At 38.6% G+C, this 18,356-nt stretch overlaps 1 protein-coding gene across 1 annotated transcript; it reads right to left on the bottom strand.

Moving 5' to 3' along the window:
- Positions 1 to 270: 270 nt before the first annotated feature.
- Positions 271 to 10,122, bottom strand: tcf19l (transcription factor 19 (SC1), like). Its single transcript, XM_079829158.1, has 4 exons — positions 10,018 to 10,122; positions 7,757 to 8,361; positions 4,502 to 5,432; positions 271 to 1,489 (listed from the first exon to the last, which is right to left on the bottom strand). The coding sequence occupies exons 2-4, from the start codon at positions 8,046 to 8,048 to the stop codon at positions 1,150 to 1,152; spliced, it is 1,563 nt and encodes a 520-aa protein (XP_079685284.1). The 5' UTR covers positions 8,049 to 8,361; positions 10,018 to 10,122; the 3' UTR covers positions 271 to 1,149.
- Positions 10,123 to 18,356: the final 8,234 nt, after the last annotated feature.

Below are 18,356 nucleotides of genomic sequence, written 5' to 3'. Positions count from 1 at the left end.
AGAAAAGAGAGTACTGTATTCATGACGTTTTGAATAATAGGCTACATAAATACAGCTGAAATGTTAATATATCTTCATGAATTTGTTCAAATCATAGATCATGCAAGACTGCAAAAGTAAGAAATGCATGTCATACTATTTTATTGCTATAATAGTATACATTTATATTGACAGCTAAGATTTCTTATTAAACCTGCACATCAAATGAGTCCCATAGTCACAAACAGCTCCTCACTGCACCCTATGCATAAAACTGACAGATCATGTTTTAAATATAGAATTCTTTATTCAGCCCTTGATTCCCAACAAGACAAACATGGTGACAGGAGTCATTTGTCGTTTTTAGAATGTTGAGTTAAAGTGAAGACAGTGAAAGTATATTTGAACATTCATACCACAGAAATTCTATTCTTATAGACAGTTATACATCTACACAGGGTTAGTCAAGACCAGAATCAAAACTTGTGTTAATAACAAGCCACATTACAATAAACAACTGTGTGCGCGATGAAATTTCAAGGCATTTATGCTTTCGATCAAAGCTTCTGGAGTGATTTCAGGTTTAGCTGTTATTACATGTCCTGAAATGAATGTTTATGAAACCATGTGCATGTGTATATTCTCATTGCTCGTTTAAAACCTCTCATACAGTATTTAATATTGTTGGAAACCATTGTTGGTAAAGTATGTTAAACAAGCCCAAGTCTTCCTCAATAATTGAATCCAAAAACTCTAATTCATCAATCCATACTTCTGAAAATATAAAATCCCACAAAAAAAAAGACATTTATATTCATACATATTTTTGATTTGTAGCTTTTAGAAGATTACATCCTTGTGTATATTGAATACATACATCATAAACTGTTAGAAAGCATCCAGTGTCGAGTTCTAATGGGATGCAGTGCGTATTGAAGCTGGTGTGCAAATCCAACACCCTCATCTGCTCCAAATCAGTTTAAATCACCATTCAAAGCAATTAGCACCACTGCAGAAAACATTTACTCGCCATCATTTGCACGGTGAACGCAGAAAAGCAACATATCTGCCAATCCCCGTGAATTTGACTGCAATAACAACAACATCTGAAAGCATTTGGTTTATTACAGAGCCTTAAATGAGAGAGTTTGTCCTGATTGATTCCTGGACTCAGCGGTTCCTGGCTCGGTGGCAGCCGCAGTGGAAGTCTGCGTTGGGGTCGAACAGCAGCGAGTCTCGGTTGTGGTTGTGCGGCAGGCAGTCGAGGTGATACCAGGCGTCGCAGTCGTCACACTGGATCCACTGCACGGTGTCCTGCTGCGGGAGACGACAATGAGCCGCCGCGCAAGGTTCCACGCCCTGGGCGACCCCCACGTCAACGTCGTCCTCGTCTTCAGAAGATGAGGAAGAAGAAGATGAGGAAGAGGAGGAGCTAGAGGAAGATGATGATGAGGGAGACGGCAGGGAAGGGCGTGGCAGCGGGTGTTTTCTAGGCCTTCCACGTCGTCGCCTGCAGGAAAGAGAAAAATAATCAGTAAAATCATACATTAACAAATGCAATCAATTAATAAAATATACTATTAATTAGAAATTTAAAATCGCTTTATTTACATAAAATATTTTAGTATTATTTTAAAAATAGTAATATACTTGTTTTTATATTCTTAAAACCTTATTTTAGAATAAAGATTTGATTAATTTCCTTTACATTTTTCAGACTCGGAAATCATATTTTACCTGATATTAATAAATGCATATAGGGCTGTCAACTGACAAAAAATATTTAATCGCGATTAATCGCATGATTGTCATGAGTTAACTCGTGATTAATCGCAACTTAAGCCCTATTCGCACAGGATTAGTATTATCTGGGGACCTCGTGTGATTTAGAAATCACACCCCCACATCTGAATTTTGCGTGGCGCATTCGCACGGGATAAGCAAGCCTGTGATTTTACTCGAATTTACTGACTTATCTCCCGAATATGATGTCAAGCCTTGTAAATGTTTTTTTGTTATAGATATAGCTGTATGAAATTATAAACAGTCGTATCGATACCATTTTGATTGTTTTATAGTATTAAAAATAATTTAGTTCAGTTAGAGAACAGACGCTACAATTAAAAACTGAACTGAGCAATAATAACAATATACGGCGGAAGATTCAGTTTCAAACCTAAATGTAAAAGCGCCCATTTAAGCTAGTTTGTAATTGTACTGTTCTGTTTTTGTGTTTTTCATTAAGAATAATATTAAATACACCATTCAAGTAATTTACTCCCAAATTGGTGCTCATTTTTAAAGTGAAAGTATAATCCGCACGGCCACACGGAATTCATAACGGTGCAATTGTATGCTGCCTAGCTCCATTCTTCGTGAAAGACAAAGATAAAAATGCGCACAGGAAACAAAAACCTTGCAAAAATTATATACTATCCGTCTAATCTCGGCCAAATCACAGAGATGCCGATTCACACGGGACTAATATTATCACAGGACCTGTGTGTTTGGCGAAATATGGTAGGTAATTTGCGGGGGAATTTTTACTTTTAAATATTACAGACATGGCCGATTCGCACGGGATTAAGATCACAGACATTCTCTGCAATTATTACAAATCCCCAGAGGTCCCCAGATAATACTAATCCCGTGCGAATAGGGCTTATATTGCATTTTTATCCATTCAAAATTTACCTTAAATGAATATTTAAGTTAATAAATTAAGTTTTTAATTCTCTAATCAACATGGGTATGGACAAATATGCATGCTTTATGCAAAAGTATGTTTATTATTAGTGAAACCATACTCAACAGAGCATGAAGACTAGACATGCATCAAAGGTCATAGATGTTTTCAAAGAACTTGTTCATGTCTTCATGTTGTTAAGCCTAAGCTTAAAAATGAACAATAAGCTGTGATTTCTCTCATTTTAAGAATATAAATAAAGGGCGTTTTTACACTGGGAGATAAGTTAAGAACGGGGCACAGTCCGTATGAAAAATTGGTAATGTGATGCTGTCATGCGGACCTGGGAGCGCACTAGGGCACCACACCCGAGACTACCTGGAGGTGTTGCTCTGAGTTCGGTTCCACTCGAACTGTGCCGCAATTCACGTGAACAGTGTGAGAAACACGGACCCGGGGGCGCACTTGTTCAGAAAAGAAACCTGCGCATTCGTTTTAGCTGATTGTAATGTATAGTTCAATAAAGTGGTGATGGTGTTAATGATTTACCTCGGATGTGAGCGAGAGCGAGCTTGCAGTGTATTCGCGCATCGCGCATACAATCTCCTCAGAGTCCCTTTGCAAGCATGCAACAGAGAGGAACCCTTTATCCAATATATTGACCCGCATTCTGTTTTCTATCATGCCCTGTTGATGTTTGTGATTATGCAAGACGCACGCAAATGCACCAGGGTTCAACAGAATCAAGTTGACCAGCGCTGCGGGGGAAACCGAGAACTATCGCGCTCGGACTTGGACTGCAGCAAGCACGCGGAGTGTAAAAACTCCTTGTTCTTTTATTTCAACCTGGAGTCTAATAAAAGTTAAACAGAAAAATGGTAGCTTATGTAGGATATAACGTCACTTGTTTCAGAATAGTAATTTTAAAGGAAATGTATGCAAGATTGTGGCCGAAACTGGTACTGCAATCACTTTCAAATTACTGTAGAGCGGTGTATCCCCTCTCCCCCTGACTTGAGGTTGCCAGATAGGCTGCAGGATCCAGCGGGAACGTAGGCTGCTACAAGGAGCTTCCAATGGCAAGTGACGAGTCCTACACAGTAAGTTTTTTTTTTCATTGTCACAACATTTTTCTGATTCATAACGAGGTCTTTTAGGTTTCGTAAAAGTTAGACATTTTTTATCCAAAAAGTTTATAGCTGCAGCTGTGGTAACTAGAGCAGAGCTGGCAACCCAGATGCCGAAACACTACCGACTTCGTGATTGGTAGATAGGTGGAGGGTGGCACTTCAGGCCAAAACACAACACGTCAACATCAACATCTGTTGAGGGCTGCAACTTCACTTTTAAATGACAATATCCTGGCCGGACTACTGTTGTCAATGATATAAGTATTTGAAATTAACATGATTTCTTAATGTCTAGTGACATATCAGGGCGATTTTATGATTAATTGAAATACATTTCTTACATACAGTTCTTTAATGTTAGCCCTTTACTTTCCCCATTTCTGTTTGCTGCTGCATCCTTTACATCTATGGCTTCTCTCGGCTTCAACTACAGGCCACGGATCAAACAGAAAATGCACGCTAAATTAAATCACACGTTAATAAAATTGGTGCCGTTAAAATGAATTCGCATTAACGCGTTAATTTTGACAGCCCTAATATATATATAATTTTTTTTTTCTAACAGTATCTAATTAATTGCATATATGCATGTACATTACATGTATGAAATATCAGAAATCAATTTGTGAAATCTTTATATATATATATATATTTATTTTTTGGATGATTGTGAGACTCCTGTATCTGACTATCCAGTATTACTCACCCAGTTGAGGCCTGAAAGCGAGAAATCACCCCCCTCGCCTTCTCCGTCTTGGACATCCTCGCTGATGGGGAGGTCAGGTTGTAATTCTCACTTCCCATCCCCAGGGAAGAGTATATCGGAGAGCTGTTTGCTCTTGGTCTCCTTCCAGGACCAGACATGCAGGGTTTCTGCTGGCGGAGGGGAGTCAAATTGATGCTGTTGCCTGTGGTGTGACTCATGTTCACAACATGATTGAACTGCCTGTTTGGTGCCACATTGAAAATGCTGCCGGTGTGTTTCGACACATCAAACTGTGACCGGCAATTCTGCTCCAGTTTGGGTAGAGGGGGTTGAAACACCTCTGACTCTGATTTGTAAAGCCGACGTCTTTTCTTTGCTTGTAATCTCCTCCCGTCCTCCATGTCTCTGCGGGCCTCAGGATCATCCGAACTGTCGTCCTCCAGCAGAACCGTGTGGGCTGACTTGCGTCGGCTCTTTGAGGATGGCGGGACAGACTTGGATGAAATCTCACCAACAGCCTGGAAAGGAGGCGGGGTGGTGGGCGGGGCCAAAGCATTGAATGCTGGAGTATTCAAGGTGGTCGTTTTTTCGCTTTTCTTAAAAGTCCAGCAGCTGCCGTTCATCTTGCTCAGGCTGCCGATGGAGTTGAGGATGACCGTGGCTCTGTTGATGGACAGCTTTGAAATGTCCAGGGCAGGGTCCGGTTTACGGTCCGAGCACGTTCTGATTCGGTTCTTAATGTCAGATGAGAAGGAACCCGCTTTGGGCACAGTGATGGCGTCAAAGTCCAGTGGGCGAACCCGTACTTTCTGAAAGAGGAAGTAAAATTCTGGGCTAGCCCGTCCTGATTGGCCACCGATGGTGAGCGTGTCGCCATCAAACATTTCCTTTAACACCCCTTGTTGGAGGCGCATGTCATTTACCCATGTGCCTGAGGAAAAGAGAGAAACTTGTTAGAAAACATTTCATATCGGAGATTGTAAGAAAATAATCTACACTTGTCAGAGAAAGCAACCGTGTTGGTCATGTTTACATAAAAACAGTACGCTATACATTTAAAGCAGAATATTTTGAAACAAACTTTAATTTCATCAAGTTTATATTATAAAATATTGCATTTGTAATATTTTATATACATATATTGAAATCATAATTAAAAAATGGTTGTATATTGTATTATTAATAAAAAGATATAAATGGATATATAGATACATTCATTTATACCGATCAGGCATAACATTACAACACCTTCCTAATTTTGTGTTGGTCCCCCTTTTGCTGCCAAAACAGCCCAGACCAGTTGAGGCATGGACTCCACTAGACCCCTGAAGGTGTGCTGTGGTATCTGGCACCAAGATGTTAGCAGCAGATCCTTTAAGTCCTGTAAGTTGCGAGGCGGGGCCTCCATGGATCGGACTTGTTTATTCAGCACATCCCACAGATGCTCGATTGGATTGAGATCTGGGGAATTTGGAGGCCAAGTCAACACCTCAAACTTGTTGTGCTCCTCAAACCATTCCTGAACCAGTTTTGCTTTGTGGCAGGGCGCATTATATGCTGAAAGAGGCCACAGCCAGCAGGGAATACCGTTTCCATGAAAGGGTGAACATGGTCTGCAACAATGCTTATGTAGGTGGTACGTGTCAAAGTAACATCCACATGGATGGCAGGACCCAAGGTTTCCCAGCAGAACATTGCCCAAAGCATCACACTGCCTCCGCCGGCTTGCCTTCTTCCCATAGTTCCCATAGGTGCCATGTGTTTCCCAGGTAAGCGACGCACACGCCCATCCACGTGATGTAAAAGAAAATGTGATTCATCAGACCAGGCCACCTTCTTCCATTGCTCCATGGTCCAGTTCTGATGCTCACTGTTGGCACTTTCGGTGGTGGACAGGGGTCAGCATGGGCACCCTGACTCATCTGCGGCTATGCAGCCCCATACACAACAAACTGCGATGCACTGTGTATTCTGGCACCTTTCTATCAGAACCAGCATTAACTTCTTGAGCCTTTTGAGCTACAGTAGCTCGTCTGTTTGATCGGACCACACGGGCCAGCCTTCACTCCCCACGTGCATCAATGAGCCTTGGCCGCCTATGACCCTGTCCCCGGTTCACCACTGTTCCTTCCTTGGACCACTTTTGAAAGATACTGACCACTGCAGACTGGGAACACACCACAAGAGCTGCAGTTTTGAAGATCCTCTGACCCAGTTGTCTAGCCATCACAATTTGGCCCTTGTCAAACTCAAATCCATACGCTTGCCCATTTTTCCTGCTTCTAACACATCAACTTTGAGGACAGAATGTTCACTTGCTGCCTAATATATCCCACCCACTAACAGGTGCTGTGATGAAGAGATAATCAGTGTTATTCACTCCACCTGTTATGCCTGATCGTTGTATGTATGTATGTATGTATACATGTATATGTATATATATTATATACACACATTTTATTAATTTATCTTGTATGTTTTTTTTTACATAGAAATCATTATAATGGTTGTCTATATATCTATTTATAGGTGTTGTATAAATATAAACATATGAATTGATATATAGACCATATAGATATATAAAACCATTTATTAGGGATGCACAGAAAATTCAGCCGAAAATATATGCCGCCTTGCCCCTCAGTTAAATCTGATTCTGTTGCATAGAACTGAATGAAGAAGATAATGATATTTAATATTATACTACTTTAAATACTTTAAATAAAAGTGTGGTTATTTTATTGGCTTCTATTTTTAAAATTCGGATTCAATAAGTTATTGAATTTTAAAAAGTTTAATATTAATACAATTCTACAAAAAAAAAATAATTTAAAATCATTTTTTATATTTTTCTGTGCATCCGAATTTTCATTTCGGTGCATCCCTACCATATATACTGACTTCAATATAAGACTATAATATATCTATATCTATCTATATCTCTATATATATCTCTCTATATCTATATCTATATATATATATACACACACACACCTCTCTATATCTATATATATATCTATATATACATCTATCTATCTATCTATCTATCTATCTATCTATCTATCTATCTATCTATCTATCTATCTATCTATCTATCTATCTATCTATCTATCTATCTATCTATCTATCTATCTATCTATCTATCTATCTATCTATCTATCTATCTATCTATCTATCTATCTATCTATCTATCTATCTATAAAAGCATCATCATTTATAATGTTTTTACTATGTATATTTAGTTATAACACCCACCACAGCTGCTGCGGTCCTTCACTTTAACTTTCCAGCCTTCTTCTCCAGAAGCATCAGTTTCTCTTTCCACATGGAGCTCGGCATGGATACGGGACACGATCATTGACTCCAGAGTGACGTCGCAGAGCTCTGTGGCCCGTCCCAGCCGGAACACACACTGGGCCAGCGCGGGGCGGAAAGTGTACAGGTCACGTGCAGCGTCTGATGACTCATTTCCATGGGCATTACTATTGTTTGTATGAGACAATCCAATCCTCAACAGCTGAAAACACGGCTGGACTCCTGACGACATTTTGACATCCCACAAATAAATGGGGAGAAAATCTGCAACACCGCCGGCAACAGCTGGGCCACTCGCATAACACTGGGCTAAACGTCCTCCATCGAAGACTCTCCACTCAGAAAGACTCTTTTGAGTACGACCCTCATAAATAAATGATTATGCCCAGTAAATAACATCTGACACGCTAGACATTATTAAAATGTTTGGAGGACAAACTAAAAAGTTACAGTACAGATATGTCTGTCTAAATTTCTAGGTAGGTGAAGTATTAGAAGTGGATATGCAGTGCCAGGCCAGATGTCGTCACTTGCTGGTCTTCATTCTGGAAAACAGAACAATACCGCTTTTTAGTGACATTACAAATATTATATTCTTTATTGCATGTTACTTTATTGCTTTTAGCATTTCTACATAGTGAACATTAGTCATTTAGTAGATCTAACCATACATATATATACACATCCATACACACATATTTATATATTATATTATATAATATATAATATATAATATAATATATATTTTACATACACACATACATATATACACGTCACGCACATACATACGTGTGTGTATATGTATGTATATGTGTATATATGTATGTATGTGTGTGTGTGTATATGTATATATGTATGTATGTATGTGTGTGTGTGTGTATGTATGTATGTGTGTGTGTGTGTGTGTATGTATATGTGTGTGTATGTATGTATATGTGTGTGTATGTATATATATATATATATATGTATGCATGTATGTATAGTTGTGTGTATGTCTGTATGTATGTATGTATGTGTATGTATGTGTATATATGTATGCACGTATATGTGTGTGTGTGTGTGTGTGTGTGTGTGTATGTATGCATGCATGTATAGTTGTGTGTATGTCTGTATGCATGTATGTATGTATGTATGTATGTATGTGTATATATGTATGTACGTATATGTGTGTGTATGTATGTATGTATGTATGTATGTATAGTTGTGTGTATGTCTGTATGCATGTATGTATGTATGTGTATGTATGTATGTATGTATAGTTGTGTGTATGTCTGTATGCATGTATGTATGTATGTGTATGTATGTATGTATGTATGTATGTATGTATGTATGCATGTATATATATGTATGTACATATGTATGTATATAAACATACACACACACACACACACACAATATATATACACACACATACAATATATATACATATATGTGTGTGTGTATATTTATATACATACATACATACATACATACACACGTCACACATACATACATACATACATACATACACATACTTACACGTCACGCACACACACACACACACACACACACACACACACACACACACACACACACACACACACACACACACACACATCGCATAGAAGTATGTCCTTATGTATTTTCATATATATTTTATACATAGTACATTTTAATAATGATATTAAACATCACAATAGTTACAGATGGTGTATTGCGCTTTATACAGAGTAATAAAGAAAGGATGTAAGAATATTTAATAAAAAAATACGGAGTCGCTAGGCAACGTGGCGTTGGCATTGCTCCAATAATACATACGTTTCTATAAACTGACGATGTATAGCTTGACCAAATGTCAAAGTTAGTTGTGCATCGTCTATGCACCATCACCGTCTGATTCTGTCTGATTTACAGCATGCACTGTAGCCTATAGGTTTCCTTAGGAAACTATCAACCATATACAAACAGTCGATCGAAAAACCCGTAGAAAGCAGTAGTTTATAAAACAATCAGCGTATTTAGAAAGCGCATCGGTTTGTTTGTTAAACATACTTCGCGCGAGCACCGTCGCAAAAGCTAGTGGTTGTGAAGGCTGAGCATTGGATGGCTCGCGCATAAAGCACATTCACACAAAGCGAGTTGAAAACAGCTGTTTTATAAATACAACCATCTCATTTCGTCGAACATTACGATAACAAAACACTTACAAAAGCATGACATACCTATATTATGAAGGTATATGTTTTGTAAGACGCTACAGTTGTCTTTTATTTGTGCTCCGTGGTACACCATATCGCCTCCTCTCCCCAGGAAGTGCTTTGAAATTTGGCGCGCCAGGACCAGGACGCGCTTCCTTGCGCGAAAATCAACGCCACTTCCGTCATTGGTGTTAAAGAGGGCAATGGAGAATGTGTTTTTAAACCACAGATTAGCTTTTTGTTGTTGTTAACATAATCATTGCGACTATTTTATGTTATAACCGAACCACTCTGATGAAAAAATATTAAATGATTAAAATAAATCATAAATTAAATAATACAAATAGTAATTAAATTTGGTTTTTAAATATATGAATCATATTTATAAAATACTTTGTTAAATTTATAAAACCCTCGTTGGGAATGACTGAATTACTGTATGCGTCTGTTTGGGACCCAGGAATAGACTTTTGTCCACTGTAGTGGACATTATATTTTAGTGAATTTCTCTGACATCAAATGTCACAGTTTCTGGATGTCCTGTAAAAAGCACATGCGAGGCTTTGCAGAGATACCAAATGTTTGGAGGTTTCACCAGGACAACAACTTCTTCTTGGTCTTTAAAAATGGCTGACATTAATGTTTAGCACTCTTATGGAAATATTTTGTAATTATAATTTAAATCGGATACATTTTCAAATTGTTTGTTATAAATCAACATCTCAGGAAAATGTTATGGGGTTTCTAATCAAAATATGACTTTCTGTTACAGAACAGGTCATTGATTTTATAAATGTCCACTGTAGTGGACGCAGGACTTAAATCATGTTTATCAGGCATTTTGGAGACACAACAAGTGAATAGGGAAAGAAATAACATATCAATATTCAACATATATGAAATATTAGATATTACTATGAAAATGTTTCCCATTATTATTACACTTTTTTCATTACGTTGCACCAAAAACACATTAATATGCAAATGAGATGCAGTGTATAGATACATTGTATTGAATGGGAAATTCCAAGTATGTTCATTTTACCCATCAAGTAAAATGGTATATCAATGCATTTCGTTATATCTTTCATAACATAGTTCAGAATCATCTTTAAACAAATTTTGTATTTAAAAAAATCCTGAAACCTAAAAATTGATTGGTGAATTAAAATAAATCCCATTGTTTTTGCCTATACATGCAATTTCATGTCATTTTAACTACAGGACATATCATAATAACATGAATAAAATATAATTTTTCAAAAAATATTCCATTCAAAAAACTTTTTTTTTCTGGGTCCCAGGAGGATATTGCTAATGCAGTTTATAGACGAGACAAACAGACATGAACATCAAGCATGAGATTTTTAAAGTTCTTTTATTTTCATCTTTCATTCACGAGGAAAAAACAAAGTTGAAAGAAGTCAAACTAAGAAGCCACATGTAATACTAAATTAACAAAGCAGCCAAAAAATACAGTTGTTTTGTACATGACCATACTTTGTACATGACTGTGAAGTATTGTTAATATTCATGGTTTTATGGAAGTCAGTTGTTTGCCTGCTATCTGGCTTAAAGCAAATCCATGTGCACTCTCAAAAAAAAAAAAAAGAGTACAAAATTGTACCATTTAAGCATGGGGTGGTACCCTTAAGGGTACATTTTTGTACCTCTAAGTCAGGGGTAGGCAATTTCGGTCCTAGAGAGCTGATGTCCTGCAGAGTTTAGCTCCAACCCTACTAAGCCACCACAGTATACCCAGCATGCATTGCAGCATTAAGTATGTCACCATTGTTGAGATTCATATGCGGATTCTTGATATCTGCGTGCGTATAAACTGTTTCCCCCCTAGAATGTATTTAAAAATCTAAATTCAGAATGCCTGATCTGTGGCAAGAAAGTATTGAATAAGTTGGTGAATATTATTTATTAATAGTTTTAGTCACTGATGAGTTCAGTCAAACATTGTTCTTCATGACAATTTCTGTTTATGGCTTCTTTTGATTTGAACAGATTGTGTGTTTTGTTAACACTGTAACAAAAACCACAAAATCACATAAAAAGCCAAGAGTGAAACTGACCAACTAATCAAAACACTGATCACAATAATGGTGACCACATATCTAAACCTCTGTTAATTCTCAAAATGAGCTTCTATAGATGTCTTTCAGGGTTGGAGCCAAACTCTGCAGGACAGCGGCTCTCTAGAACCGAACTTGCCTGCCAATGGTTAATTGTACCCTAAGGACCAATTGTATACTTTAAAGGTACAGTTATACGTTTTGTTCCCCAAGGAACAAAATTGTACCTCCATTGTACCTTTTTTTCTGAGAGTGTGTGAGTTTCAATGCTCATCCGAAAAAGGAAAAATGCTATAATCACAATTGACAGCTGCAGATGAATAAAGCACTTTGAGAAACCCATCTACTGTCCTGAGAACTCTTGCATGTTAGCTGACAAAAGATCAATTGAAACAATGAAATCAGCATAAATCGATGAAGAAAGCACACACTCCTGAGCTCGTTTGATAATGTGATGCCAGCATCTGTGTAAACCGCTGATCAAACCTGAGCAGATTTACAAGATGGGCTTGTATTGCTACGGTTCCTTTACCACCCCCAAAAAATGGACAAGTCTTTTTACCAGTCACTTTTCAGTGCAATAGGTGCATATTCCTAGAATTTGATTTATCCAGCTCAAACTACTCAGGGTAAAGTTCACTTCACCAAACACAAATGCGAATTTCGACATATTTAAACCACTTAAAGTCTGCGGACCTGGTACAGGGTCTGGAATGACATCATCATGTATATTTTTTTAATTGTAAATGTCTGTGGAGGAGCTCTGACCTCATATGTGGTACCATTTGAAAGCTTAGAGTCTCTACTTTCTGGAGATATGCATCACTTTGGCATTTGTTTTACACAAAGTAACTTATTTACACTAAATTACTCTGGTACCATTTCCGGATTTGGCTTACCCAAATTGAAAAGCTTCCCATACACATACAGTGGTCTAAATTCAAAATGTTGGTGTCATTACCACTGCTAAAAGTGATAAACATGTAAGTATATGTTGTGTGAGCTGTAATAAATGAAATAATAATTTAGATTTTTTTGGTTTTAAATTCATTTTTGAAAGTGTATATCTCAGGCCCTGTGTGCTCTAGCACCCTGCAGAACGTTTTGGCTGCTTCCAGCATATGTCAGAAAACACTGGAAAAAAATGATTAAATGACACTGGGATATTGCATTTATACCACTGTATAGTGCTATGGAGAGGGGGGGGGGGGTCCTCCCTTCAGATCCATTTATATAAATCATCAACAATCAATCAATCAACATGATACAGACAAAAAAAAAAAAGTGGAAACAGCCCAAACTGTCTGCAGGGTGCTAGAGCTCACAGGGCCTGAGTAATCCGGGACGACTAAACAAAGGTCGCCAATGTGAGTGTGCACACCGATGCGCAAAACACCAGGCATAAAAGCGTCATTTAAAAAAAAAAAACGCCTCGGGTTCTTTTTTTTATTTTGACGCGGCGCGTTAAAAACTGTCTGACCAATGAGATCAGCGCTTTTGTTTCCGTGTCTGGAGCTGCTGAAGTGACAGTAAAACACGACTTGGTGGCGCTCAAGCACAAAACGGTCTTGCCAAGCACACATTGATACGACGAAGAAGTAGTAAGTAGACTAGGGCCCTGTCCCAAATGGCACCCTAAACCCTCATGGTCTTCCTCTGAGTTCGCACTTGAGGCTCGGCAGAAGTGCGCATCGAGGGCGCATATAGACCTCAAGGGGGGCGCTCGCGAGTACCCTTCTGAGACCTAAAATGACGAATGGGACACTCTGCGGTCTCGTCGACTTAACGGACATGCGCACGCAGCGGCCATTGTAAGTCCACAAGACCGAAAGTGCACATGAAGTGTGCCATTTGGGACAGGGCCAAAGAAGATGAGCAGCTAATGCTGCTTGCCAGTTAGCAAAAAGTCTGTGAATGGTTTTGGCCATAGACAAATATGTCTGTGGTTTTGGCAAGCACGTAAATACTGTCTCTCTTCTTCTGTGTGACAAACGAGTGTCAGAAGTGTAAAGTGCCGCAGCACCACCTTGTGTACTGGGAGCGCCATCTACTGAATTTGCACGTTCACTCGGCGCATCGCCAGTGAAAATCGCTTTGGTGTTAACACTCAAGACGCGCCGAAAAACGTCACGAAAAACGCTGGCGATAAGCGTGTGCGATATTCGTCCCGGTGTGTACAGGCCTTTACACACTTTCAGTACTGAAAGTTTTTTTTGGTGGGGGCGGGGTTATTACAGCTTAGACAACATATACTTACATGTTTATCACTTTTAGCAGTGTTTTATGTAACTTCAAAGGGTTTCATGTAAAAATGACACCAACATTTTGATGTATGTGGGTACGGGAAGCTTTTCAATTTGGGTAGGCCAAATCCCAAAAATGGTCCCAGAGCTTAAGAGGTTAAAAGCAATGACCTCTGTAAATCTGACTCGCGCTGAACTTTGAGAGGTGAATGCATTTGTTCAAGTATCAAGTTTACACTGTTTATGCACCTGGCTTATGTACACAAGTTGATCATCTGAAAAATTATTTCTGTCCTAGAAAGAAATTTCCTTTTATTGACCAGCTAAGCAGTTTTGATTCTGTTGTGCTCAGTTATGCCTGAGGATTGGAAACGTGTGCACCCCTCAAAAACTGTTTTCTGCTCATAACTGTAAATTGCATAATCCTAAATTCGACATCCATTTTTTTTTTTGCTAACATTGAAAACATTGTCATATTAGCAGCTAAAATAACATTGACATTAAGAATACTTCTCATCAGAGGCAAAGTAATGCAATGAAATCTCATTTCTAGCAGGCAACCTCTAGTTTAGCATGCTTCTGTGATGCTTTTAATTGCGTATATAGATCTATGTCATCAGCGCATATATAGAGAGAGTATAATTAATAAATAGCAATAACAATATAGTCTCAGTGAAATATACCTTGAGTCTTAGCATTATAAAAATCATTCTCAAGTGCAAAGATAAAAAGCAGTCAAAGCATTTTGTTTCTGATTCAGTAAAGCATGACAGTGCTAAAGGTTTCTTGTTTTTTTGTCATTCATTGAGAATCCAGCAATCATTGGATAGAAAGAGTATTGATCATCGACATGCAATATATCTATGTACAGACGTGTTTGTTCACACTGTTGCACCCTGTGTGTGTGTATTTGTGTGTGTACTCAGTCTCATTTGGATAACATGAGCAGAACAAATTTGTGTAAATCAATAATACATTCTTACATAAAATGTTCCACTGAATTGAGTATGAACATTAATGCAAAAATGGCTTTCTGGACAATACACTAATAAATCTGCTCTGCTCGTGTTTGATAAATGAGGCTCAATGCTTTCACACTAATATTGCTTCATAAGGCCCATTGCTGCACATTCAGTCATGTGACATAAGAACAAACCAATACAATTTCTGGAGTGAAGCAATGGGAGTTTAAAAGAAGGCTTGCAAGTCAAAAAATCTAGGGCTTGATCATGAAATATATCTAATAAGTATCAATCCAATATAGAAAACTTTTTTACGTTTAATACAATGCTTTAAAATTACAATCTATACCTGTTCTGAATGCGGTTAGTAAATCAAAGCGAAAAGGGATCCATTTAATTCATAATTTGACCATTTTTTCACCCATTATTTTTTGCAAACCACTATATTTACATTAGCTGAAATTTAATTCACATCATTGCAAGGATTTAGTCTTAAATTGTGCTTTTTTTGACACCCTGTGTCTGTTTTTCCCTCTGTGTGTCATTTAGACATCAAAACATGAGGTAGCATTTTTACCAGCAGCCTAAGCCACGCCCCATGATGTAAGACTCCACCCACCAGCTACAGCTCATTTTAATATTGCAGTATAATCTTCCTCACACATCATTTGCCTGTATAAATGCATTTATCCAGTAGAAACGAGTAGTGTTAACCTAAAAGTGCTGTGAGAAGAATAATGAACTATAGAACTATAAACTAACAATAAAGTTTCCAATTTGGGTTCCCTCAAGAACCTTTAAGTAAATACTAAATAGTTCTGCATGGAACCATCAAAGCCAATAAAGATAAGAGTGTATGGCATGAAGAAGGTTCAGAAAGCGTTGCAAATAAGGTATTCCATGAAACGCCTCAATAGTCTTGAGTTTTCTTCTAGAAAAGAACATGTGACATTATCCCTCATTTAAATTATTCCCGCCAAAGGCATATGCAAAAAAAAGGGGACGAGGCATGGTTGTGTTGTGTTAGGCCCCGATCACGCAGAACGCGTTTTTCAGGTTCGAAAACGCGAGGCGCATCGCACAGCCTTTTTTTCATTTAGAAAATAGCAGTGCAGGTTTTTTTAATGTTGCTAGGAAACCCCCGAATCAGCTGTCCTGTCAGTCTAATTAAGGTAACGGAAGACCCGCCTCTCCATTCATTCGATTGGACAATAGAAAAAAAATGCGATGACGTCTGGCGCTTTTCCGCTCCGAGTTGATTTTTTAACTTCATGCGTTCAGAGCGCTCCTTCTAAAACGCGAGGCGCAGCAGGCGGTTAAAACGCGAGGCGTCCGGGGCGCATAAGCAGCACGTATAACGCTCTCTGCCAACAGAAATCTATTCAAAAGAGGCGCCACTCGCTGCAAAAATGCGTTCTGTGTGATCGGGACCTTAGTAGTGTGTTATAGAAACGCACGGTTATGGTAAAGGGGTGTGACATTTCCGAAACACACTCAAAGTGGTAGACCAATCACAACACACTGGTCCAGCCGACCAATCAGAGCACATTGCGCTTTGCGGAAGGAGGGGCTTCACCAAGACCGGAACTAAACGGAGCATTACTGAAAGACTGGGAAGAGAGCAACAATGGCTTCATCCGAAATCACACTCTCTTGAGTAGGTGCTTACTTTGAATAAGCAATTACTTCAGTATGTTCTATATAGTATGAACGTGTGTAATATGAATGCAATCCGGACATACTACATTTGCCATGTTGTCATTATCATGTGACCTATCAGCGTCAATTACGCTGCTTCACTGCCATTCATAAATCCTCTCCCGTGGCCTCATGGGATAGTAAAGTGTCAATCGTATGCGCACTTCAGAAACTCGCCGGGAGTAGTAGGTCATCAGGGTACTTTTTGCCTACTCTTCTATGAGTACTGTGAATTCGGACACACTTATTTTATCGCATACTGTTTTTCGTCCACTGTACAGTAGGAAAGTATGCGATTTTGGATGCAGCCAATGTCAAATATGTGAAAAATAATGGGGATTTTTTTTACATTCAAGCATAAAAACCTATTCTAGTAGACTTTGTAAAAGGCCGTAATTTGACCTCTTTAAGCAAAATGTTTAACTAGCATGATTCTATGCGGATTCAAGTGTACTGACAGAAATGATTCAAACACAATTGATTCAAACCTACATTATGAAACCATATTGGATATAATGAATATAGATTTTCCTGCACTCAGTTCCCCCTACACTCACTAAGTTCATTGCTTCTTATTGCGAATGCAATGCATGTGATTCTCAAGCTAATTTCTGCAATTTTAGCACGTCTTACAAAGCTCCTAAAATATATTCAAATGAGTGAGAATAAAGGATCATGAGAAGCGGAAGAAAAGAGAACACGGAAAGGCCCAGGTTGTGGAGAAACCCTAGCGGAGTCAGCACCTGAAACTGCTGAGGCAAGCCGTTTCTTCAGCGGAGATCCTCTGAACCAGTGCCAAAACCCTCCACCACAGCTGATCCTATTTACAGTGTTAAGCCACCGTATCAGATACCTTTCATCCATGCGGACCCGATTCATCAAGGTGTTTAGTTTACCATTGGCAAGGATTATCAGCACAGCACTTCAAAGCTGGCAGCGATTGCAGACGGTCGAAAAAGGAGCATTCACACCAGGGAAGCGCTGGGAAAGTATGTTTGCCGGCGAGATGCATCCAGGTTGGTCTTGAAAGGAATCCAACTCGGTGATAAGTGACTCAACCAATATTCTTTTGGCATTTTGAACTGTTTGAAAAATATATAAGATACCCATTTGCAATCCACTTCAGGTGTAGCTCGAAGCGTCCTTGGAGTTTCAGGAAGTTTGACACTCTTGTAAATGTTCTAGCGATAGTGGCATGGCTAAATAACGTTAAAAAAAAAAAGTATTGTCAAGTCTAACAAGTGATGTGTTTTTTCTTCTTCACATGCACTACATGGCCACTCTAATCTAGCACTCGGCTTTAAACTAGTCAAGAACTCCTCAGTAATTCAAATGCATGCATAGTGCAGGACCGTTTCTGTTCTTCAAAGTTTATTTTT

This window comes from Gobio gobio, assembly GCF_949357685.1.
Source record: "Gobio gobio genome assembly, chromosome: 11".
Taxonomy (NCBI): Eukaryota; Metazoa; Chordata; class Actinopteri; order Cypriniformes; family Gobionidae; genus Gobio; species Gobio gobio.
This window is presented reverse-complemented; position numbering and strand designations above follow the sequence as displayed.